Source organism: the organism of the source record quoted next, unplaced genomic scaffold, assembly GCF_019419815.1.
Source record: "Pyrus x bretschneideri cultivar Hongxiangsu unplaced genomic scaffold, Pyrus_bretschneideri_v1 Contig34, whole genome shotgun sequence".
NCBI classification, from domain to species: domain Eukaryota; kingdom Viridiplantae; phylum Streptophyta; class Magnoliopsida; order Rosales; family Rosaceae; genus Pyrus; species Pyrus x bretschneideri.
In genome coordinates, this window is record NW_025999657.1 from 1773800 (window position 1) to 1797429 (window position 23630).

The following is a 23630-nucleotide window of genomic DNA, read 5'->3' on the forward strand; positions in this document are numbered from 1 at the left end:
GTTTCCTGAGCTACAAATTCATTTTGTCCAAAATAAAAGGCTGTAAAAGGCGAACAAGAGAAGGAGTTCTAGTGGCGTTGCTCAAAATATCATTGCTTCACATTGTGACAAGTTCAGAAATCAATATTCATAAAGTTTCAGTTCATGGACCAAAACTTCAATTGGATCAACGTTTAGATACCAATGTTCCAATTTTCTCGAGTTGATTATAATCATATAACAAGTGTGTAGACTTGCCTATCACTAGTGGGTCTTCTAATTAGGAGTTCATTTTGGATGGGGCAACATGATCAGTGGTTGGTCATACCACTCTTACAAAAAATTAAAGTCCCTACATTGCGACTTCATCTGACCTAAATCTGCTCCTATACTATGTGAAGTGAGAGTTCTATAAAATTTTGTTCTAGGCAATGTGACGATCTGAGAGCTGTACAAAGTCATTAAAATTATAAAAAACAGAGAGTCCTTACATCAATAGCGTTTGTAGTCCAACGGTTAGGATAATTGCCTTCCAAGCAATAGACCCGGGGTCGACTCCCGGCAAACGCACATGTTTTAAATTTCCTATTTTAAAGAAACAACAAGCGCTTGAAGAAATTCAAACTGGCTTTTTAGCCCTTTAAGATGAACTTTGCGGATCCTATCTAATAAGCGTAGCTGCTGAGTTTCAGTTTTTGAGTTTCCAGACGTACCTTAAAATTTTTTTGAGTTTCCAGACGTACCTTAAAAATTTACTAAATTTTTTGAGTTTACAAGCATAAGACTTCCTATTCACACGGAAGTTTCGGTTCCTATTGGTCAAGTACCCTAAAATAAGATTGAAGTGGCACATTAGCTCCAACGATGCAGAACCCTTAAAGATCATGTGGCATATGCAAACTTATCGTCTAATATTTGATCTGGATTTTTTTTTTTTGGCTTAAATGTCAAATAGTTCAGTTGTTACAGTCATTTGGCCAATTTAGTTCGAATATTTTCAGTTGGTCAGTTAGTCGTTGTTTTTATTTCCGTTAGTCAATTAAGGACAATTCATCCAATCTCTATTTAAAAAGTTCATAAAAAATATTACAACTTAATATAGAAAAATATTTTTGAATTAAAATAGAAAAAAAATTATAATTTCATAATGAAAAAAAAATAGATTAAACAAACCCACTTTATCATCTGCCTTGTCCTTGACCCAACCACAACCTTAACCGCACAAGCATGCAACTCGATGAACGTGTCTCTGGATCCACCTTGACATCAGCTATCACTATGCGAGTTCCATCATTGTAGTCTTGAGAAAATTAACCCGATCACCTCGTATCTTACTATATAATCAAGAAACATACCGCAATTGAGAGAGCCATATATTACCCTTTCTCTTTTTTTTTTTTTTTTTTTTTTTAATTTTAAATTTATAGAAAAATAAAAATCAATAAGAAATAATATGTATAATAGATAAAACTTCCAATATGAAAAATTATTAAGGTTGTGACATAGATTTTTTTTTAGTTTTTATTGTTTTTTTGGGGGGGGGGGGAAGAAAGCTAGGAGAAGAGAAACGTACCGCAATTGAGAGAGCCATATATTACCCTTTCTCTTTCTTTTTTTTTTTTTAATTTTAAATTTATAGAAAAATACAAATTAATAAGAAATAATATGTATAGTAGATAAAACTTCCAATATGAAAAATTATTAAGGTTGTGACATACAATTTTTTTTCAGTTTTTTTTTTTTTGGGGGGGGGGGAGAGGGAGGGGGGGCGAAGAAAGCTAGGAGAGGAGAAACCATAGGAGGAGGTTGGGAAGTTGGAGGAGAGTAATTATTATTATTTTTAATTTTATAGCAGTTTATGCATTTTCTAACCGACGATGATCAAATTGGTCAATTTAAAAACACAAGAACTAATTGATCCAATGACTAGAACACAATTATCCTTATAACATATGAGGTTTCTTTTTTTCATTAATCATCACTTCCCCCATAAATTTGTCCTTAAACAGACCTTAGAAAATATAAAATGACAATGATCCCCTGCAATTAGCTAACATATCTTTTGTAAACGAAATTAAAAAAGACAACGATAACATTGACTCAGTCGCCCAGTTCCCTATTCTGGTGTTCCCCTCTTTCTCTCCACGATCAATCCTTGTCCAAAGTCAACACCATAATCTCCAAGCTCAATTCTTTACCCTTAATCCAGACCACAGACCCTAAATCGCCTTCCGGGTCTCACTCTTCTCCCCCAATTCTCAAATGGGTCGGAAGCAAAACGACCCAGAAGCCACCCATTACTTCTCTTTCGTCCTCCTCTTGGTGGTTTTGGTTTCCTGTGCTCTGGTCTACACATTCGTCTCTGCGGTGCTTAAACCCAATGACGCCTCTTCATTCTCGGAGCTCGAGTCGTTGACGTTGGTTGAGGAGGGCAGCGGCGTTGGGGTGGAGGGGGAGAGTGGTGGCGGATGTTGCAGAGGGACTGAGAATTTGGAGCTGTGGGGGGCTGCCGTGAAGTGGGGTTCTGAGTTTAAGTTCAGTTCTTCTGAGGAATGCTGCAAGGCGTGTAAATCCATGTGTACTGGGACTGATGGGCCTTGCTTGTGTGATTCTTGGGTGTTTTGTGGGAACAAGGAGGCTTGCGGCTCCAAATTTGGTGAGGTAATTTGAATCTGGGCACTGGAATTTTGCCCAAATGAATTAACTTTTGATTATTAATTTCGAATGTTTACGACGAATGTATCCAATTTATGTGTAAGTTTTGATTTGGATGGCATTATATAAGCTCAATAAGTCTTAATCTGTGTAATTGATTTCTTGAGCATATTTTCAAAGTCTGAAGAATAATTAGTCTGCATTTTCCTATTTGATAAGGTTGCATCTTTGGATTATGTTTTGTCAAATTTATTCCATATTTCAGTTCATTAACTTGAACTTCTTTTTGGTTGAAACTTTGTCACTTCAGTGCTGGTTGAAGAAACAGAAAGATACATTGGCACCACAGCGCCAGGAAGTAGGGGAAACAGTTATGTGGACTTCTGGACTCATCTTTGGGAAAGGAGAGGTATGGAAGTTTGGGGAGCATTTGTTTTTATTAATTAATGTGACCTTTGTATACTGAATCTTGTAGTCATATTTAAGTTGATTTGTTCCCACATGGAATGTTAATCAGTAGAACTATTGGAGTTTATGGAATTTCCATTATATCAGTTCCTATAAGAGGCAACTAGATTTAGTTACGTATCAATTGGCAATCAGAACGTATATGGGTAGAGCTTATAGTGGGGTTTTGGAAAACATGTAATTTCTGTTGGGCCTTGATAACAAATCCAGTCTTAAACTAAGATTTCTAGTAGCTATCCCAAATTCAAGATGATCGTGTTTTACCTCTTCCTTGGAGAAGAAGATAAAATAATTCCCAATCATGGTCCTTGCAGATCAGATGATTCATATAATATACAAAAAAAAACTCTAGATAAGTGATTGATTTTTTGTCTTTGAATGAGATCTCAATTTCAATGATGATTTCGGGTGGCCATTTTACCAGAGGTTTGTATTGTATCAATCTAAAGTATATGGGTAACCCAATAATGGAAGTCTCATTACAACAGATAAAAAAGTTACTCTAGGGATAACAAGCTCATCAGGTTGTCACGCCTTTTGTGCAGATCAGAACTTACCTAATTCTGATCTTGCTAACGATCTAGATTCATATCAGAATCCCTAAGTATAAAGTAAACTTTTTAGCAATTGAAGACTCATTCAGATAAAACAGAAAGAATACTTGATATCTTTACATCCAGGATTTTTTACATCATTCATGCCTATCAATTTGCACATGGAATGCAAATGTAAAAGTTTGACTAATATGCCTATCAACCTTTTTTTTTCCTCCTTCATTTTAGTTCTAGTATGCTCATCTTGAGCGCATGTCCCGCTGCTGCTAGTTTCTCAGCTACTGCATGTGCATTAGTGTTGTTTTCAGTCTGCCAGAAAATTCTATCTCGTTTGTCTCTTTGTTTTACTTGACTAGTTATTGCCACTTTTATAATCGAAAATTCCCCAAAATAAGAAATGAAGCTAGAAAGATTTAGACAAAGAGGATAGCGGGTTGTATGTGTATTGTATAGTATGAATGTTTAACTTTCTTTGTGCAACAAACAGGCATGCCTAGTAAACCATTAAGTTTTACCAACTTCTTTGTACAAAATTTCTGCATTTTCCCCTAATGATTTGTGCCACATGCATTTCATGAAATGAAACTAAAGGTTCGATTCTCTAGATAAAGGGGCAGAAGCATCATTGTAGCTTTTATCATCTTAACAACTCCACTACAAAAAGTAATGCAGAGATCAACAATAATTTGACATTGGAGTTTGACGAGCAGTCAACAGAGAATGTATGATTAACTTAATATACTACTTGTGTAGATTATGTAGTCAGAAGTCAACCATTTTTGTAGATTATGTATCTTGATTTCTTCGTTTGTTGTTGGTTTTCCAGAAATTGGTTGTATGATGGTATGACCAACTTAATATGCTATTGATGTGCCTATCTTTTCTCTTTCTAGGGCATTGTTGGCTTGGAAACAGAATATGGAACTCTTCATATAAAAGTAAGGGTTGGTGCCTTCAGAATTTTTAACTCATTTTTTCTTATTTCGTTTTGGATACAATAGACGAAAATGCTATTTGCAAATGGAACATGAATCGTTATGGCCAGAGGGAAATTTAAAATGCACCAGTCAGAGTGCAACCTCTGGAGTTAACTTTTGCGTACATGAATTTATGTTTGTGTTATATTTCTGACTTGGTTCAATAACTCAAGAGAGGTTTCGTAGACATTGCTAAAAATTCGGTATTTCCGTGAAACTCGGTTCTTGTTTATGGCTCTTGCCCTCTTGTTTTAACAATGAATGAATAACAACATGAGAGAACATCATCAAGATTAGAAATTTCCCTTGACAAAACAACAAATTCTTTTGAAAAGTAAACTTCAAAAATTTAAGCCTTTTGTTTCGCTTAAAAATAACCAAAAACGAAAAAAGAAAAAAAAAACAGTATTTTTAAAATTGGTGTAAATTGAGATGATGTGGTATATGTGCACATTAAATGATATGATTTTGTAATCTCTCATGTTCGGATATACTAAAGTGTTATTTATTAATCCCAAAAGAATAATGTACCGAATTATATCTGTTCATTGACGTTTTGTTGTTTTGATCTTGTGTTACTTGCTGTTACGATTTGATAAGCTGTATACCTCTCACTTAAAAAAGACGTGGAGTTTGTCGTTTGGCATGTTGTAGGGATATGCAGTTCACACATAGTGCTGATTTTTACCACTCAGCAAATGCCATATTTTTGTTCTTCATTTATGTTTTGTTTGATTTATGACATACACTAATAATTTCTAGTTTTATATATTAATTTGTGCAGCTTTTCCCTGAATGTGCCCCTCATTCTGTAGCCTACATTCTTGAGTTGTTGGCATTGCGCCATTGTGCAGGCTGCCAGTTTTATCGTGCAGAGAGCCGAGGGCAATCATGGGATTCAGAAGGAAACCACATAAAAAATGTAAGGCTTGATTAAATTGCTTGACTTCAGTCTAAAATTGATGATATGCATTTGTTAGTTCTGCTGTGTTGTTTATTACCTTGAATGCCCTTTCGCATCTGAATACATGCTAGTTTATGGGAGAAGGGCCACGTACGCTTTGCAATCCCAATACTGCACTTAAGAACAGGGGAAATAAACTAATTTGATAACTTTTCCTGTGTGAATTTGATAGACTCCTTTTGGCCCTCCATTTGCACTGGTTCAAGGAACACTAGAAGCCCAAGGAGGCACATTTAACAAGATTCCGACTGAAGTTTGCCCGACCATTAGAAGGGGTTCCATAGCGTGGATTGGTTCTGGCCCAGAATTTTTCATAAGCCTAGCAAATCACGAAGAGTGGAAAAAAGACTACACTGTCTTTGCTTCTGTTCTTCCAGAAGACATGAACATCGCCGAGAAAATTGCTCAACTTCCGACCACTCCAGAGGTTTGGAACAGTATCAATGTGACCGTCTTGGAAAAGCCCGTTCCCTTGCTTCTGCGAAGAATCAAGACGAGTCATGGAGATCTCACTGCAAACATGAAATCAAATTAAAAGAATCTATACAATACTGGTGTTTATACACGATGAAATCAGTCCCTTCCGACGCTGTTTTATCTTATTATTCTAAGTTAAACTTTATACATATATGAGATATAATACCTAGATCGTTTGATCATGGAAATGTTGAGAGGCAGGTTTTTGCTTATGTTGCTGTTTATGTTTTCCTGCCTTTTCTCTCATTTTGTCGAAGTTTGTGTCTTGCTGGTTTCACTTCACTTAAACAAAATGTAGTGTTTCCTTGTTAAACTGGAGGCTCATTTGGAAGTGCTTTTTAAAATGACTGAAAGCGCTTTCAGAGAATGTTTTTAGGTTCCAAAAGTACTTAAAGTGCTTCCTGCAAAAATTATTAGTTGTAGGAAACACTTTAAGTGCTTATACAAAATTCACTTGTAGTTTTTCAAAAGATTTGTTCCAAAAACAATTTTACAAAAAAGCGTTTTTAGCCATTTTAAAATGTAGTTCCAAAAGCGAGGTCTTACACGACTTACACAAAACTTTAATGAAAATTAAAACAAGTAAAACTGATTGCATGGTCAAGAATTCAATCAAGAAAGATCAACGGTTCAATTCTATTTTAAAATCAAATGCTTGAAGCGACCCGCCAACCATCATAGATGGATAGGTTTTGATACCAATTTAGTTCTAAAACTCTTTAGCTATGTTTGGGGTTAGGGATTTTTACTCTCAATGGATTTTCAAATCTCAAGGGATTGATGTCAAACTAGTAAGGAATGAATAAAGGATTAGAAAATTCTCCATATGAGCATTACTGATACATATAAGAGGAATTAGCAAATTCTTCTTACGTCTTTTTGTAATGCTGGTATAGAGAATCTTCTAATATTGACTATTAACTCTTTATGGTTCATTTCTTCTAATTTGACTTTAATCTCTTAACAACTTGAAAATCTTGAATCCAAACATAGCGTATTGGACAATATATGCGAGTGACACTGCCATAATGGTATCCATGTGGAATAGCCGAATAGGTCTGAATTAACTATAACAAAATGAACGAAATGGTCATAAAGTATATTTCATCAAATATAAACCCATAATTCGAATCTCTTTATTCATCAATTATCTTATATAGCTTATCACATGACTTGTCACGTAACGAGAGAAATATCCTGTGATTTCTTATGAATTATCTATCTCCTTAATGGCAATTTGGTAACTAACGTTGACCGCCCAAACGGTCAAAACCCCCTCCAAACAGTTGCATACGAACTCCCCCGTGAGTCCGTGACCCTGAAAAACCCTCTCAAAGCTTGGTTTTGGTCTCCCTCCACTCTCCGACTCCTCTCTCTCTCTCTCTCCCGAAATGGTCCAATTCCACGAGCACATCATAACCGAACTCCTCGACGATCCTCAAAACGGCAGCGGCCTCGTCGTTCTCTCCTCCGGCCTCTCCCTCCCCAGACTCATCGCCGCCCTCCTCCTCCTCCACACTCCTTCTCAGGGCACCCTCCTCATCCTCTCCCCCCACCAACCTTTCTTCAAATCCCAACTCCTCCACCACTTCCACCCCAACCCCATCCCCGAAATCTCCGCCGACCTCCCCTCCCACCACCGCCACTCCCTATACACCTCCTCCAATGTCTTCTTCATCACTCCCCGCATCCTCATCGTCGACCTCCTCACCAGCAAATTACCCACCTCCCAAATCGCCGGAATCATCATCCCCACCGTTCATTCCCTCACTGAAACCTCCACCGAAGCATTTATCGTCCGGATTTTCCGCTCCCTCAACAAAACGGCGTTTGTTCGCGCGTTTTCTGACAAACCCCATTCCATGGTTTCTGGGTTTGCCAAGGCGGAGAGGATTATGAAGTGCTTGTACCTCCGGAAGATGCACCTCTGGCCGAGGTTCCATGTGGATGTGTCGCAGGAGCTGGAGAGGCAGCCGCCGGAGGTGGTGGATATACGGGTGCCAATGACCAAACACATGGTGGGAATTCAGAAGGCGATAATTGAGGTGATGGATGCTTGCTTGAAGGAGATGAGGAAGACCAATAAGGTTGATGTGGAGGATTTGACGGTGGAGAACGGGTTGTTTAAGTCGTTTGATGAGATTGTGAGGAGGCAATTGGACCCCATTTGGCATACCTTGGGGAAGAAGACTAAGCAGCTCGTCTCCGATTTAAAGACTCTTAGAAAGCTCTTGGATTATCTTGTCAGGTACTTGCATTGGGTTTGTGTTTTTGATTGATAAGGCCGATACGATTCAACTAGTATTTGAGATTTTGTTTTAGCTTTAGTTTTCGGAGAAATACATTTTGGGTCAGTAGTGGCAATCGATTAATGAAATGTTCTTGTTTCGGTAGATATGATGCGGTAACTTATTTGAAATACTTGGATACACTACGCGTGTCAGAGAGTTTTCGATCAGTCTGGATATTTGCAGAGTCAAGCTATAAGATATTTGAGTATTCAAAGAAAAGGGTGTATCGGTTTGTGACATCAGATGGTGTGAAATTAAGTGATAAGAGTAAAAGTTCGAAAGGCAAGAAAAGAAAACTGAAAGGGGATGATGATAATGAGCAAGGTGAGGAATTATTACTGTGTGTGGTGTTATTCAGTTTTTATATTGTGTTTTTTGAACTTTTCTTATTTGCATATGTAACAGTTGGAGGCACATCGTCGACCAGTACAAGTAGTAGGATAGTTTTAGATGAAGTTTTAGAGGAGGCACCAAAGTGGAAGGTTTTACGTGTGAGTGAGTGAGTTCCCATTTCTATGTTGTTATATTGTTATTCGTCTTTCATGAATGCACAGCCTGGCTGATCAATGTACCATAACACCTAATAGTTGTGATTGAACCCTAATTTCTTTCTTATGTCAGTTGTCACATTTAATTCTATTGTTACTGTTAGAATGGCCATAGGGATGGTAGTGAAGTTGATAAAATAATTTTATCAACATTTCAATGTGTTAATTTAATTCCAGGAGGTTCTTGAAGAGATAGAAGAGGAAAGGCGACAGGCTTCGTCAAGAGAGGAACTTTTGGTTGAAGGTGATGACGATTATAGTGGTATTGTTCTAGTGGCATGCAAAGATGAACGTTCATGCATGCAGCTTGAAGATTTCATCACCAATGGACCACAGAAGGTTTTTTTTTTGCCCTTAATTTTTAAAAAAATTTAAAATTTTTATGTTCAATTTGAAGTGTTAGGTTAACTTTGTTTCTTTGGACTTGTACTGTATATAAACTGTCCTATAAATGAAATCTGGAGACTTGCAATTGTGGTGATCTCAGACACTTCTGCTGATTAAGTGGGATTTCTGCTTGTTTGACATGCTTGCTTGGTCTTGTTGACAAATAGGTGCTAGTATTTTGAGAATCAACACAAAGGATATGCAATCGTGGTCTTGATTTGATTGTTTAGAGGTTTAACTTTAACCTAAATCTTCAAACACACAAGCTCATGTTAATTTCGATGAAATTATAACTCGTATGTTAAGACATTTTGTTCTTAAGGAAAGTGCATTTGTGAATAGGTTTCTGGGCATTGTTGTGCAAGGATATCGTTAATTATATGGTTCCACACATTTTCTGCAACTCTTTAAGCAGTCTAAGATTGTATTTCTGTTTTCTATTATTTAAATATCAATTGGCTTTTCAGAATCAATTATGCATAAGCTTATATAAAAGCTTATCAACCAATTGATGGTGTATTTTCTTGTGAAGGTCATGCGGGAGGAATGGGAAAACTACTTGCTAGGAAAGGGAGAGCTCCGTGACTTGCATACACGGTATAAAAAGAAATCAAAGAATCCCAAAGGTTTTGGGGTTCTAGATGGAGTTGTTCACGTAGCACCCCCACAGAATGCAGAAGCTAGCAGCGTAAACAAGCAGGAACACGATGCCCTTTTGGCTGCAGCTGCTGAAATTAGAAAGCGAGCTAAAAAAGATGATGCTGTTGGAGATGATCCTCAGCTTCTTGTTAGTGGGAGAGGACATGGAAGGGGAAAGGGAAGGGGAAAAGTAGTTCCTTCAAAATCCCCACAGAATGCAGAAGCTGGCCGTGGAAACAACCAGGAACATGATGTGCTATTGGCTTCATCGTTAGAAATTCAAAGGAAAGCCGAAAAAGATGATGCTGTTGGAGCTAATCCTCCTCTTCTTGTTAGTGGCAAAGGACGTGGAAAGGGTAGGGGAAAAGTAAGGACCAAAAACAGCCTTGCCAAGGTTAAATGTTTGGGAATAAAGCCAGTAATAATGATAAAAAAGAATTCATACCTGATGATCTTGTTATACCGGATTCAGAGGATGAAGGACAAGAATATGAACTCAATCAGGTGGTGACTGCTGATTCTACTGAACCTACATGCCAGATTGACCCTGTAGATGAAGGGGTGTTGAGGAAGCATACTGGAGTAGCGGATTCAACTGGAACAATAAATGCTAAGCCACTACCTCCAGTTCACTTTTATGCTCTTGAAAGTGGTCAACCTATACTGGACATTTTGAGACCCTCTATTATCATTGTTTACCACCCAGATATGACTTTTGTCAGAGAAATTGAAGTTCATAAAGCTGAGAACCCCTCAAAGAAGTTGAAAGTTTATTTTATTTTCTATGAAGATTCTTCTGAGGTGCAAAAGTTTGAGGCGAGTATAAGAAGGGAAAATGGAGCGTTTGAATCTTTGATTAGGCAGAAGTCACTAATGATGATACCAGTTGACCAGGTTTGATTTTTTCTTTTCCTATGGAGAATCTTCTTTGGGACTGTTTGTTGCAAATGTACTGGTATTTATATCAATGTTTACATTCCATTTCTGGTATTAATATTGCAGTATTATAATTAAGACTCACGACTGGAAATGTGAATTCTCTTCAGTAAACCAAACAGAGATTATGAAAACTGTTTAGGATTTCTATATACTTATTTCATAGTGCTCAACCTTTAGCGTTCTGCATGGACCGTATGAACTACTGCACTATTACAATTTCTTTAAGCTACTCCCGAGTATACAAGGAAGAGTAGTTTCTTCTTTTTAATACGTAGCTGCATGTATGTTTTATGTATTTGTTCTTTTGGCTATAATCATTTAAGCATACACTACTGGGTTAAATATGTGGTACTTAAAGACTGATTTCCCAGTGGGCACTTGTCTGTCTGTATAGCATTTTTCAACAATGTATCTTGAATCATTTTATGAATTTTGAATATTACAGTCGATATCTGCGTGATACTTATGTTTCTATATCTGTGCGTCTCTCCTCAATTTGACATCAGGATGGGAACTGCTTGGGATTGAATTCTTCCCAAGAACCGCAAGCTTTGTCATCCCAAAATTCTTTAACCAGAAAAGCGGGGGGAAGAAAGGTTGCTGAGAAGGAAATGCAGGTGCATTCTTGATCATGTGTTATATTTTGTATCTCCTTTACTAGAAGGCCAGTGTTTGTTAAGACTTCTCAATCTTTCAGGTCATAGTGGATATGAGAGAGTTCATGAGCAGCCTTCCAAATGTTCTTCACCAGAAAGGCATGCGCATAATACCCGTAACTTTGGAAGTTGGGGATTATATCCTTTCTCCACTGATATGTGTGGAGAGAAAGAGTATCCAAGATCTCTTTATGAGTTTCACATCAGGTCGTCTTTATCACCAAGTGGAAACAATGGTTCGATACTATAGAATACCTGTTCTTCTGATTGAATTTTCACAGGATAAAAGTTTCTCCTTTCAGGTAAATCTGAATCATATCTTTAGAGATTGTTTACTTGGTCGGCCTAATGCTAAGATGGTATATGTTGCTGGATATTTGGTTGCAGTCCGCAAGTGATATTGGTGATGATGTCACACCAAATAGTATTATATCTAAGCTGTCGTTGCTTGTTCTACACTTCCCCCGGTTGCGAATCATTTGGTCTCGCAGTCTGCATGCTACTGCTGACATATTTGCTACTCTTAAGGCAAATCAGGATGAACCTGATGAGAGCAAAGCAACTAGAGTTGGTGTACCCTCTGAAGATGGAATTGTGGAGGATGATGTGAGGTGAGATGCAACTCGTTTTTGCATGTTGTAATCGTAGCTTCTTAAGCTTGTAGTCAAATCTTTCATACTCCTAGAGTAGGCATAGGGAGAACTAACTATTTTTTAGCATAGCACGTGGTCTACACAGGGCCCTCCTTATGCATTTTTTCATTCAATAAAAATAAAATCATCAGTGCATATTTATGGTGATAAAAATATTTAGTCACCAGTGATACGTGTTCCGTGAGAGGGAATTGTATTAGCAGAACCACATCAGTCGTTCCCTGTCAAATACTTGAGTCACTGACCTGACCATGGAATGCCTCGTCATTACTTGAGCTTTGGTTTGTTTGTTCATCACTTCTTACTCAAAATGTAAATCTGAGGGGGTGCTGTAAATTTTCAGGGCTGAAAACTACAATACATCTGCGGTGGAGTTTTTGAGACGACTCCCTGGTGTTACAGATTCAAATTACAGGGCCATAATGGATGGGTGTAAGAGCTTGGCAGAACTCGCTCTTATGCCGGTGGAGAAGCTAGCGGAACTAATGGGCGGTCAGAAGCTGCTCGCACTCTCAGAGACTTTCTTGATGCCAAGTATCCAACCTGTTATGAAGATTAGCAGTCATCATAATACATATCTAATGTATTCATTGGTGTATCATTGCAGTGATTATTTAGCTTACGATTTTGTCATTTGAATATTGTTGTTGGGTTTAATTCTTTTTCATTTGGCAATTCATTGTATAATTTGTTGTAAGCACAGGATATTTATGAGGAAACTTGTTGAACACCGAGGATTTTGATTGCGACTACCCTTGTCATTAGAAACTAGTACTGTGTTTGCTAGGATGTGACTCCCTTGTGCAAACCCACATTCCCAGTTTCCTACTAATAACATGGAAAGCCTATTTTTAGATTGTCTTATTTATTTTTATCAGGAAACTTGCCACTGGATCCAATAAATGGTCCAAGAATTCTACTGTAACATTGTTTTGGCATTTCCTTGAACTACTGATTTGTTTTTGTGCTGTTTGTCTCATGCATAGTAGTTTTTGAAAGGAAGCATTTCCGGTTTCTATCTCCCATACACTTACTTGAAAAAGGAACACAAGGCAAGTTGAACTTCCCTCAGACTCAGTTGATCAGGTAGTTTCTGCGTGTTTGTGTATGGAGGAGGCCTCTACTTGGTTTGGTATAAGTATCTTATTACTTATGTCGAACCCTTCACATGATGGCCAAATTCTATGTTGCTTCACTGTGTTTAACTTTGGGTTCTGTCACTAGACAGGCCCCGATAATCCAGCATATGCAACGTCACTTACAGAATCTAATATTTACTTTATATGACAGGTTGGAAGAGTGGCCGGCCAGTTTGCAAAGCCTAGGTCTGAACCATTTGAGGTTAGAGATGGTGTGAAACTCCCAAGTTATCGGAGAAACAATGTCAACGGTGATGCTTTTGATGAGAAATCTAGAAGACCTGATCCACAAAGGTTACTCAGAGCGTACCTCCAGTCTGTTGGCACACTGAATCTCCTTAGAGCATTTGCCACTGGTGGGTATGCTGCCATGCAGAGAGTCTCAGATTGGAATCTGGACTTTTAGAGCATAGTGAGCAAGGAAACAGGTATCTGTTATAAATCATATCTTGATTTTCATGTTGGAACACTTGCAACATATCTTTTGGCTATCTGGCAATTAGCCAGCACTTCTAGGCATCTTGCATCTCCATCTGACCCAGAAAGCTACATACAAGTCGAGCACCATATCGGTAGTCTTAAATGTTGTCGGTTATACTCTTCATGTTCTGGAGCGTGCAACAGATTGCAAAGATTTGGTTCTTCTTGTATAATTAAAGCTCTGTTGTGTCCTTGGTAAAATTAAGTTCTTTATCATTTGCAAATACTGGTGGAGTCAGACACCTAGAAGTTTCTGCTACCATTTTTACGTGACCCAGATTCTCTATTCTCGTGCCCTGGTAGAAATTGTTGGTGTGAAAAAATACACATTGACGAGTTTTATTCTGCTGAGTAAATTTTACCTGGCCGAGGATAGGTACGTGGAATTTGCAGAGAGAGTAGATGAAGCTATTGGTTTCCTTAGTGCTGCTGGGGCTACTGGAGACAATCCAATGGACGCAGCAGAGCTTGTCAAATTGTGTGAAGTTCGTAATCCTCATAACAAACCTGGTAGACGGACAATAATTACCAGGATGGGGGCACAGATCCCCGTTTGATCAGAGCTGTGCGTCAGGCAGGGTTTTTCGTCACATGGGTTGGTTGGATAACAGATTGGTTGAGGAATGACAGGTTAAAACCTAACAATGATTGTCAAGGTCAATGGCACTTCTGCAGCGTAAGCTTTTATAACTTCATCGATTTGTTGCTTCTTGGAGATAATTTTATGTTCCTACTTGTAAAATCTGAGAAATATTTTCTTCTTTTCTAGCGATCGAAGAGGTAATGAACTATATTATATGGCATAATGCCTCTCTTTAGTCTTTGCCTCGATCTGAAAAATAATAACACTGTGGTACTCAAAGTCTTGTATCAACGTAGCGTGTTATGTTATCATGTAAATTGTCATGTCGAGCATGGCAAATAAATGACTCGTTGCAACCGTTCTTGGCAAAAACTGATACATGAAGCAGGATGGTGTTTATGACAAAAAGGGCACAATCTGAAATTAAGAATTGACATGAATACCGGAGATGGGATTCCGGTTCCGGTTACTAGTTAACCCTAGCTTTTATTGAAAAAAATGGCTCTACTTGTGCCTTGTGCCCTTCAGTAGCATAGTTCGAAAGATACAACGTCCATTTTTATTCTTTAGAGGGTATGCAAACTTTGGAGCTCATCGGGAAGAAGTTGTAGAGAACGATAGATAAATAACTTCATATTCCATTGGTTATAATTAGTTAACGTACCAAAAACTCGTATCAAAATCTCAAACCTATTTGTATTAAAGGAAGAAAATATAGACGTGTAGACTAGGCAGTTGGTAATAAAATGTGCCTGCCAACTTTCACCTTAGTTTGAATTATTCTAAACTTTGGCTATGAGAGATCAAAATTTAAACTACAAACCAAATAATGTGGAAGTTGATGATTAGATTATTGCGTAGTATTGATTTTATGTGCTTATTTCCTATTTCTGACACATCATTTGATTTGGAAATTTGGTTTAAAAATTTAGTCTCCCTAGTATTATCCATTTACAATTGCATTGTTGCAAAAGGAAACAACATACTACAAGAACATTCACCCGAAACAAGGGAAATTACTATAACAGAGCAACGAAATAGGATCCTATCCGAATCCTTATTGGTGAGAATCCTAGGGATTAGTTTATCCTATTCATTCATTAGTCATCTTGAGGCAAGAAATTATTTTGATTTTTTTATTTAAAATTGAACACAAACAATACTTAACGAAAGCTGACCGCACGATGTACGATGAACAATGAACGGCTAAGATGAATTGATCTCTAAGATTCTTAGAGCAGCTCCACCGGAGCTTTTTTAGCCCAGCACCAAGTCCAAATAACAGCCCGGCATGCAGGGAAAGTGCTCCAGCCCGCCAACTTGCCTGGCACCCAGCCCGTGCCAGTCAAGAGCCCAGCCCAAAATGGACAGACCCATTCCCCGATCTGTTTCTGGCGCGTGCACAACACGCGGGAGGCGTCGCGAGTAGCCGACAGCTTTGCAGGCGGTGGGGCCCGCGCGGCAGGGCAACTTTCAGTCGTCCGGGGTGAAGGATACGTGGCCTCCTCATAGCCGTTGGATTTCCAACGGCTAGTTTTTTAGGCCGTTGGATTTCCAACGGTAAAAAAAATTTGAATTTCAATTTTAAATTGGACTGTCCGATCACAGATCAACGGTCCACGTTTATTTCACCAAAAATTTTTAAAAAAAAAAAAAAAAGGCCCAATGGTCAGAAATTTGACCGTTGGCCACGTGGCGTAATGAGTGCTGTTGGATTTGATTATTTTTCAAATCCAACGGTCCCGATTAATTACAACATTAAAATTTATTAAAAATTAATTAAAAAATGTCAAAAAAATTTTAAAAAATACAGAAAAATTTTAAAAAATTAATTTTTTTTTTCTATAAATACCTAACCCTCATCTTCCACCTTACACCACATTTCAATATTTTCTACACTTTCTACACTTTCTACATTTGAATATTTTGTACACTTTGAGAGAAAAAAATGACTTCGTGGAAGCTCAGTGAAGATGTTACGTTGTGTGAATGTTGGGTTTGCACTACTCATGACCCGATTACGGGTAATGAGATGGATAAGCGAGAAATGTGGAGTAAAATTACGAAATCGTTCAATGATGTACATGGAAAAGATGCCAGATCTAGTCAAGGTCTTCAAGGTCGTTGGAAAAAACTCAACGCATCCTTTACTTGTTGGAAAAACGCCCTCTCTCATGCTTCTGGTAATTTGCGTAGTGGGACAAGTTTAGCGGATGAGGTAACAATATTTTTATTTATTTATATGCATTCCACCCGATTTGATTATTTTAATTTATTTAATTTCTTATGTAATTTTTATGTAATATGCATTCCAAATACTTATGTAATTTTTATGTACTTTTTATATAATTTTTATGCATTCCACAATTCTTATTTAATTTCTTATGTAATTTTTATGTAATATGCATTCCAAATTATGTAATTTTTATGTAATTTTTATATAATTTTTATGCATTCCACAATTCTTATGTAATTTTTATGTAATTTTTATAGACACTACAAGCACAAACATTCTACAATGCAAAGAACCATAACAAATCATTCAACAAATGGGAATGTTGGCAAATTGTCAAAGATTGCCCTAAATACCAAATTGTGGCAACCGGTCCAGAAGTTGTCATGCACGGTATGGGTCTACACAGTTCGCCAGAAGCAGACACAGCCGAACAAGAAGCCAACACATTTGAAGACACGGAAGGGATACCTGAACAAGTGCCAGAGACCCAACCGACTCGTCAGTCCCTCAGGCCTCAAGGTAAAAAGGCATCAAAGAAAAAAGGTAGTTCTTCCAAAAATGACTACACTAAATATATGGAGGAACTTACTCGTCAAGGTGAAATGAACATGGCATGGGAAAAGGCTAGAGATGAGGAAAAAGCTGCTGCTGTGGCAGCAATTATTGCAGCTACTGAGGCTCGTGATGCGGCGTCTGAGAGACAAAGAGAAATAGTTAATCGAGAGAACGAGATGATTAGAGAAGCACTTCATCGAGAGAATGAGATGCTTAGAGAAGAAAGGATGGCTCAAACAGATCGTGACACTATGAACAAGTCTCTAGTAGGACTGTCTCCGAATTCAAAATATTTTTGGACATCAGAAAAAAGAGATGTCGTGCGAAGGAGGCGTGCAAGAGATGCCGAAACAAGTCAAGGGGGTTCCAGCTACAGAAATCCTAGCAACCAAGATCCTAGCACCACATATCCTAACTCCACAGACTTTGTATAATTTCGCATTTATTTGTACTACTTTACTTAATTTCTTATGTAATTTCTTATTTATTTTTAGAACTTTATTTAATTTCTTATGTAATTTCTTATTTATTTTTAGAACTTTATTTAATTTCTTATGTAATTTCTTATTTATTTTTAGAACTTTATTTAATTTCTTATTTATTTTTAGAACTTTATTTAATTTCTTATGTAATTTCTTATTTATTTTTAGAACTTTATTTAATTTCTTATTTATTTTTAGAACTTTAAAACACCATTTAAACTTAAAACACCAAATAAAATTACATAAAACACCATTTAAACTTAAAACACCATTTAAACTTAAAATTACATAACCTCACCATTTAAACTTAAAACACCAAATAAAATTACATAACCTCACCATTTAAACTTAAAAAAAAAGCAAACACACTAAATAAGATCACTTAAAAAACAATACACTTTATTCTTCAACCACAAGCCTTATTTTAATTATCTTCGCCTTCGTGCAATCTCCACTGATGGTCAATCAAGTCATTCTGGCGGGCTATGTGCCAGTATGGCTCTTGCAATGAAGTGTATCGTTGAACGATCAATTCATTGTAACGTCCATCCCGTTCCAACGGCTCGTGTTGCACAGGATCTTCGGTCCGGTCATGAGCATAGTAGATTTGTGTTCTTGAGTTGTTCATCGGATCCGGCTCGTATTCATCGACGGCATCATAATCATACTCGTCTTCAACAATCATGTTGTGAAGAATAATACACGTCATCATGATGGATCGAAGAGCCTCGACATCAAACATTCTAGCTGCACTCCTGACAATGGCCCAACGAGCTTGCAGGATGCCAAAACAACGCTCGACATCCTTCCTACACCCTTCTTGACACTTTGCGAAGTGTTTATCTTTTTCACTCTGCGGGTGTGGCACTGTTTTGACAAATGTTGACCACCTTGGGTAAATACCATCTGCAAGGTAGTATGGTCCCTCGTATTTAGTACCATTAACCCAATATGTGCATCTCGGCCCACGCCCTTGTAGCAGTTCGTCAAACACTGGAGATTGGGCAAGGACATTTAGGTCATTCTGAGCTCCTGGAACACCAAAAAAAGCATGCCAAATCCATGTATCAAAAGAAGCCACCGCTTCCAAAATGATGCTTTTGGCTCATTTTCTGTCGCCATAAGCTCCTTGCCACGCACTTGGACAGTTTTTCCATGTCCAGTGCATGCAGTCGATGCTTCCAATCATGCCAGGGAAGCCTCGCATCTCACCCTTCCTCAGAAGCCTTCGCATGTCCCTTGGCGTGGGTTGCCGAAGGTACTCATTGGTGTAGAGGGCTTCAATTGCAGAGCAAAACCGCATCAGGGACTCCAGAACTGTTGTTTTTCCCATCCTTGCGATCTCATCCACTTGATCTGCAGATGCTCCATATGCAAGCATTCGCAAGGCAGCCGTAATTTTTTGCTCAGGAAGAAGACCTAGCACATGAAAAGCATCCTCTTTTTGCACAAAATATGGATCATGGTTGCAAACATCACTCATGATTTTAGCGAACAAACTTCGTTGCATTCTAAAACGACGTCTAAAAACATGATCAGGGTAAACGCTGTTGGGAATAAAATAATCTTCCAAGAGATCTTTACCTCGTCTTTCCCTTCTTCTATCGATGTTTGCCGCACGTCCGGGTTTGGCTATCTGACCCATAGCTTGCATGATACGGCGGGAATGTGAGGCCCTCCGCCTTCTATGGTGATCATCCTCATCCTCTTCCATTGCGAAGACCTCATCTCCACCTCCATCTTGGTCAAGATTGACCAATTCTTCCTGTTGTGCCAACAACCTTTTCTGCTGCTCTTGCAACTGTTTATACGCTCTCCTTGAAGAAGACATTGTAAGAACTCAAGATTTGAAAACGATAAAGAAGAATTCTGAGCTAAAAAAAAGGATTGAGTTTAGTGTGAGGATGGATGTAGGGATGTAGGGTTTATATGGACAAAAAAAAAGAAGATGAGGGTCTGGACAATGCCACGTGGCACTACGTGATTGGTTGAAAATCTTAGCGGAAATCTATTAAAAAAATAGTACGTTCGGATAATGACACGTGGCGTGACGAGATTGGTTAAAAATCTTATCGAAATCTTGCCTAAATTATTGTAAACAGGAAGTGACACGTGGGTTGTCGGGATTGGTTGAAAATCTTAGCGGAAATCTATTCAAAAAATAGTACGTTCGAATAATGACACGTGGCGTGACGAGATTGGTTAAAAATCCTATCCGAAATTAAAACTTTTTTTTTTATTATTATTTTATAAAAAAATTATTTAATATTTTAAATGGACTGGGTGCCAGCGCATTTTGTAGGGGTGGAGATCGTTTGTGCCAGCGCATTTTTAGACTAGGTGCCAGCACATTTTTTTTTGGGGTGGAGATGCTTTGGCTTATTACTGTTCATTGAGTCTGTTACTGTTCAATTAAGTGGATAAATGGGCTGGGTGCTGGCACAAAGTGGATAGGGGTGGAGTTGCTCTTAGGAAGAGAATTGGAGGACGATCCTCATCCTACGGAACTAGTATATATTAGGATGTGCAAGGAACTATAAACATCGGATCCGTGGCGCAATGGTAGCGCGTCTGACTCCAGATCAGAAGGTTGCGTGTTCGATTCACGTCGGGTTCAATCTCCCTTTTTTGTCTTTTTAACCTCTTAATTTCGAATCTTACTGCTTTTTCAGGCCCAGCTCAAGGCCCAAACTAATTCAAGTGAGAGAGAGGAGTGAGCAGAAAGAGGTGGTTTAAAGTGAGAGAGAGAGAGAGAGAGAGAGGCACCACCGCCTGTCCACCAACTTTTTGGTAGCAGTAGGCACTAGACAGTAGTGGGCTGGCTGGCTCACCCAGGAGGCGGAGTAGCCCCTCGACAGAGACTGCATCCTGTTTCCACCTGCGCACATTAGCATTACCCAATCACACCCACCCTCTCTCCCCCAAATTAATACTACAATGCCCTCCACAACCACCACCTCCTCCACCATTCCTCTCCTAACCTACACCCCTTCCCTCTTCCTCCTCCTTATCCTACACCCGAACCGAGTTTCATACCCACCATGGCCTCACCCACCGAACCCAAACCCCGCAAGTTCCCACCACCCTGCTGGACCCACGACGAGTCCCACGCCCTCATCTCCCTCTACAAGGACCAATGGTTAGCTCTCGGCCGATCCAACCTCAAATCTGCCGACTGGGACTCCGTTGCGTCCTCCGTCAACGACCGATGCCCCCTCGTCTCTCCCCCCAAGACCGCCATACAGTGCCGTCACAAGATGGAGAAGCTCCGGAGGCGCTTTCGGACTGAGAAAGAGCGCGCTTCCACTCACATAGGTCCGGCAGCCTTTTTTTCCTCCTTTGATCTGTTTCAGCCTATGATCGACTTGGAATGCGACTCTCCTTTGGTTTTCGGGTCCAACCCAGATCCGGAAAACCGCATCGCTGTTGAATATGGAGGTGGGTTTCGGGTCAGAAATGATGAAAGTTTCAGGTATTTAGCTGATTCTGATCCAAATTTGAGTGACCCAGATGAGACAACCTCAAAAGGTTCCGGATTCGGAGGTGGGTTTCGGGTCAAAAATTCTGTTCGAGGTCCGAATTCAGGAGTTTCAGCTGGTTTTGATCGATATGGTAGTCGAGGAAGTGATGGTGGTAGTGGTTTTCCTGTAAAATCATTGGGGGATAGGAATTTCTGGCCTTCAGATTTTAGGAGCAAGAGTTACGGTAAAAGTAACGACAAGTTTAATCCCAAGCTTATCTCGAAGCGTAGTGGCAGCAATGGAGTTGGTTCAGGGAGCAGATTTAATCAGAAATTCAAAGGGAGTTTGCATTCTAATGGCGTTGGCATTGAAGATTTAGGTGGGAGTTCATCTGGGAAAGGGATGGATGATCCGATTGAAGCGATGGCGTCTTCGATAGAGTTTTTGGGAGAAGTGTTTGTGAAGATGGAGAAGAGGAAGATGGAGATGGCCGGGGAGATGGCGAAGATGAGAATGAAGATGGAGATGAAGCAAAATCAGCTGATAATGGAATCGCAGAAGCAGATGGTGGATGCTTGTGTGAATGCATTGTGGGAAACCAAGAAGAAGAAGATGAAAGTCGTCTCGCTTGACGATTCGTAGATGGAGTGATCTGAGCAGCAGAGCGGAGGCTCGTTTATGTAAGCTTGCTTTCAAGATTAATGAATGATTTAGGATTTATGTTTTGTGTAGGAAAATTAGAGTAAGAACTATATATATATATATATGGTACGATGTGTGCCTTGAAGAAGAAAGAGTTGCTCTGGTCATAACAAGAACTCAGATTTGTAGGGTGATGAGAAACTATGGTAGATTTCTTTTGAACCTTGTACGTTGATTCACTGATTCACGGTTCTGAACATGTAAGTTGGTAGATTTGTGGGATTATGTGACCTATCAGCCAAATCGAGCGTTCTAGAAGTCGGTTTTGGCTATAAAACGCTTGGGGTATCTCTTGCAGAAGGCTTTCATTTAATCTTCCATCATTGAAATGGTTGTGTTTCGATCAGATACTGATAGATAGGTGAAGCACACCCGAGACAGATGTGTTGAGACAGAGAGGTGTGTTAATTTCACTTGTTTCTCTTGTATTATATGGTTGCTTGCAAGCTAATCAATCAGCCCTAAAACACTCATTTCCATTTGGTTTGCTTCTGCAATGTTTTCCATTCATTTCACACACACACGCGCACACGTACACACACACACACACACAATACATACACACACACACACACAATACATACACACACACATACATATACATATATATATACACGGATCCGTGACAACATTTTTTTTACTATATTTTGACACAACTTTTTGTGGGGTACACTTCGTAATATACATATATATATACACGGATCCGTGACAACATTTTTTTTACTATATTTTGACACAACTTTTTGTGGGGTACACTTCGTAATGTACTTCAACAATCCAAAATGTCAATCTTTTAGGCCTTCCCTCAAACCATGTTTATAAAAAACCATCCAAATTTGAAATCATATGACCGTCAGATTAATTGTTTAGGGTTTATTTGTACAACCGTACTCGACTATTTTCTTTACTGCAAATGAATGTTTTAATGGTTTTGAATTTGTCTATCTTTTGCAGAAGATAGATATTTCGGATCGTCAAAATACATTGTATTTCACAAAAGCTTGTGTAAAAAAAATAGTGCCACAAATCCGCAACTACATATAATTGTATCTCCACCAAGTTTTTAATTTTGTGTTGCATGTAAAATGTAAATTCTTTAGGTTCGATTTTTTTTTTTTTTGAGGAAAGACAACTTAGTACAAGGTAGAGAAATGTCCTCCATCAGAAGATCATTAATAATGATGGGAGATTCATTGAACCAAGTACAATTTCCTCCATCGTGGAGGGCAAAATGTGCCCATCGATGGGCAATTGAGTTTGCTTGACGGTGGACATGGGCAACCGAAGCTTCAGTGACCATAGCCAGTAAGAATTTGATGCCTTCGATGATAGGCCCCATGGGAGACACATTCACTGAATACTCCTTTGCTATCGAGATGATCTGAAGCGCATCACTCTCAATGTTAATCTTGCTTAAGCCCCTTTCAACCACCAGTTCAAGACACACTCTCATGGCTAAAGCTTCCACCTGGATGGGAGAGAACACGTCCATAATCACCCGAGTAGCCGTGCCTACAAAAGCACCTTTATCATTCTTGATAATGATTCCTACACTTCTTTCGCAGTTCTCCTTATCCCATGCTCCATCAACATTTATCTTCAGCCTGTCGGATGGTGGACAGGACCATCGTGCATGGGCACCGTGGACATCCTGTTGAGAAGGAGAATTGTTTAGATGCAGGAAGTCCTGCCACCAATCCATTGCTTTACCCATTACTGCCATAGGTTGAGGATTTGAAGCCTCACCCCAGAACTTTGAGTTCTTTGCCGTCCAAATTGCCCAAAGTAGCATTAGAAAACATTCG

General features: G+C 38.8%; 3 protein-coding genes and 2 non-coding genes across 5 annotated transcripts; all 5 read left to right on the plus strand.

The window, feature by feature from the left end:
- The first annotated feature begins 477 nt into the window (after positions 1 to 477).
- Positions 478 to 549, plus strand: TRNAG-UCC. The gene has a single exon. It is a non-coding gene; the product is annotated as a tRNA-Gly (tRNA).
- A 1423-nt stretch (positions 550 to 1972) lies between these two features.
- Positions 1973 to 6256, plus strand: LOC103937905. Its single transcript, XM_009347884.3, has 5 exons — positions 1973 to 2640; positions 2945 to 3043; positions 4550 to 4594; positions 5418 to 5555; positions 5770 to 6256. The coding sequence occupies exons 1-5, from the start codon at positions 2242 to 2244 to the stop codon at positions 6130 to 6132; spliced, it is 1044 nt and encodes a 347-aa protein (XP_009346159.1). The 5' UTR covers positions 1973 to 2241; the 3' UTR covers positions 6133 to 6256.
- Positions 6257 to 7364: 1108 nt separating this feature from the next.
- Positions 7365 to 12936, plus strand: LOC103937904 (DNA repair endonuclease UVH1). Its single transcript, XM_009347882.3, is given in 11 exon segments — positions 7365 to 8322; positions 8469 to 8689; positions 8771 to 8856; positions 9091 to 9252; positions 9833 to 10346; positions 10349 to 10833; positions 11385 to 11495; positions 11576 to 11836; positions 11922 to 12145; positions 12531 to 12685; positions 12688 to 12936. Coding segments are annotated over 11 exon segments (3135 nt in total). The 5' UTR covers positions 7365 to 7465; the 3' UTR covers positions 12747 to 12936.
- A 7271-nt stretch (positions 12937 to 20207) lies between these two features.
- TRNAW-CCA lies at positions 20208 to 20279 on the plus strand. Its single transcript has one exon. It is a non-coding gene; the product is annotated as a tRNA-Trp (tRNA).
- Positions 20280 to 20703: 424 nt separating this feature from the next.
- LOC125480559 (protein FIP2-like) lies at positions 20704 to 21765 on the plus strand. Its single transcript, XM_048591515.1, has one exon. It carries the CDS (start codon positions 20704 to 20706, stop codon positions 21763 to 21765), a length of 1062 nt encoding a protein of 353 aa, XP_048447472.1.
- Positions 21766 to 23630: the final 1865 nt, after the last annotated feature.

Coding starts and splice junctions, on each gene's coding strand:
- LOC103937905 (XM_009347884.3), top strand. CDS start 2,242: ATGGGTCGGAAGCAAAACGACCCAGAAGCCACCCATTACTTCTCTTTC. Junction 4,595..5,417: donor ATGGAACTCTTCATATAAAA/GTAAGGGTTGGT, acceptor TAATTTGTGCAG/CTTTTCCCTGAATGTGCCCC. Junction 5,556..5,769: donor AAGGAAACCACATAAAAAAT/GTAAGGCTTGAT, acceptor TGAATTTGATAG/ACTCCTTTTGGCCCTCCATT.
- LOC125480559 (XM_048591515.1), top strand. CDS start 20,704: ATGGCCTCACCCACCGAACCCAAACCCCGCAAGTTCCCACCACCCTGC.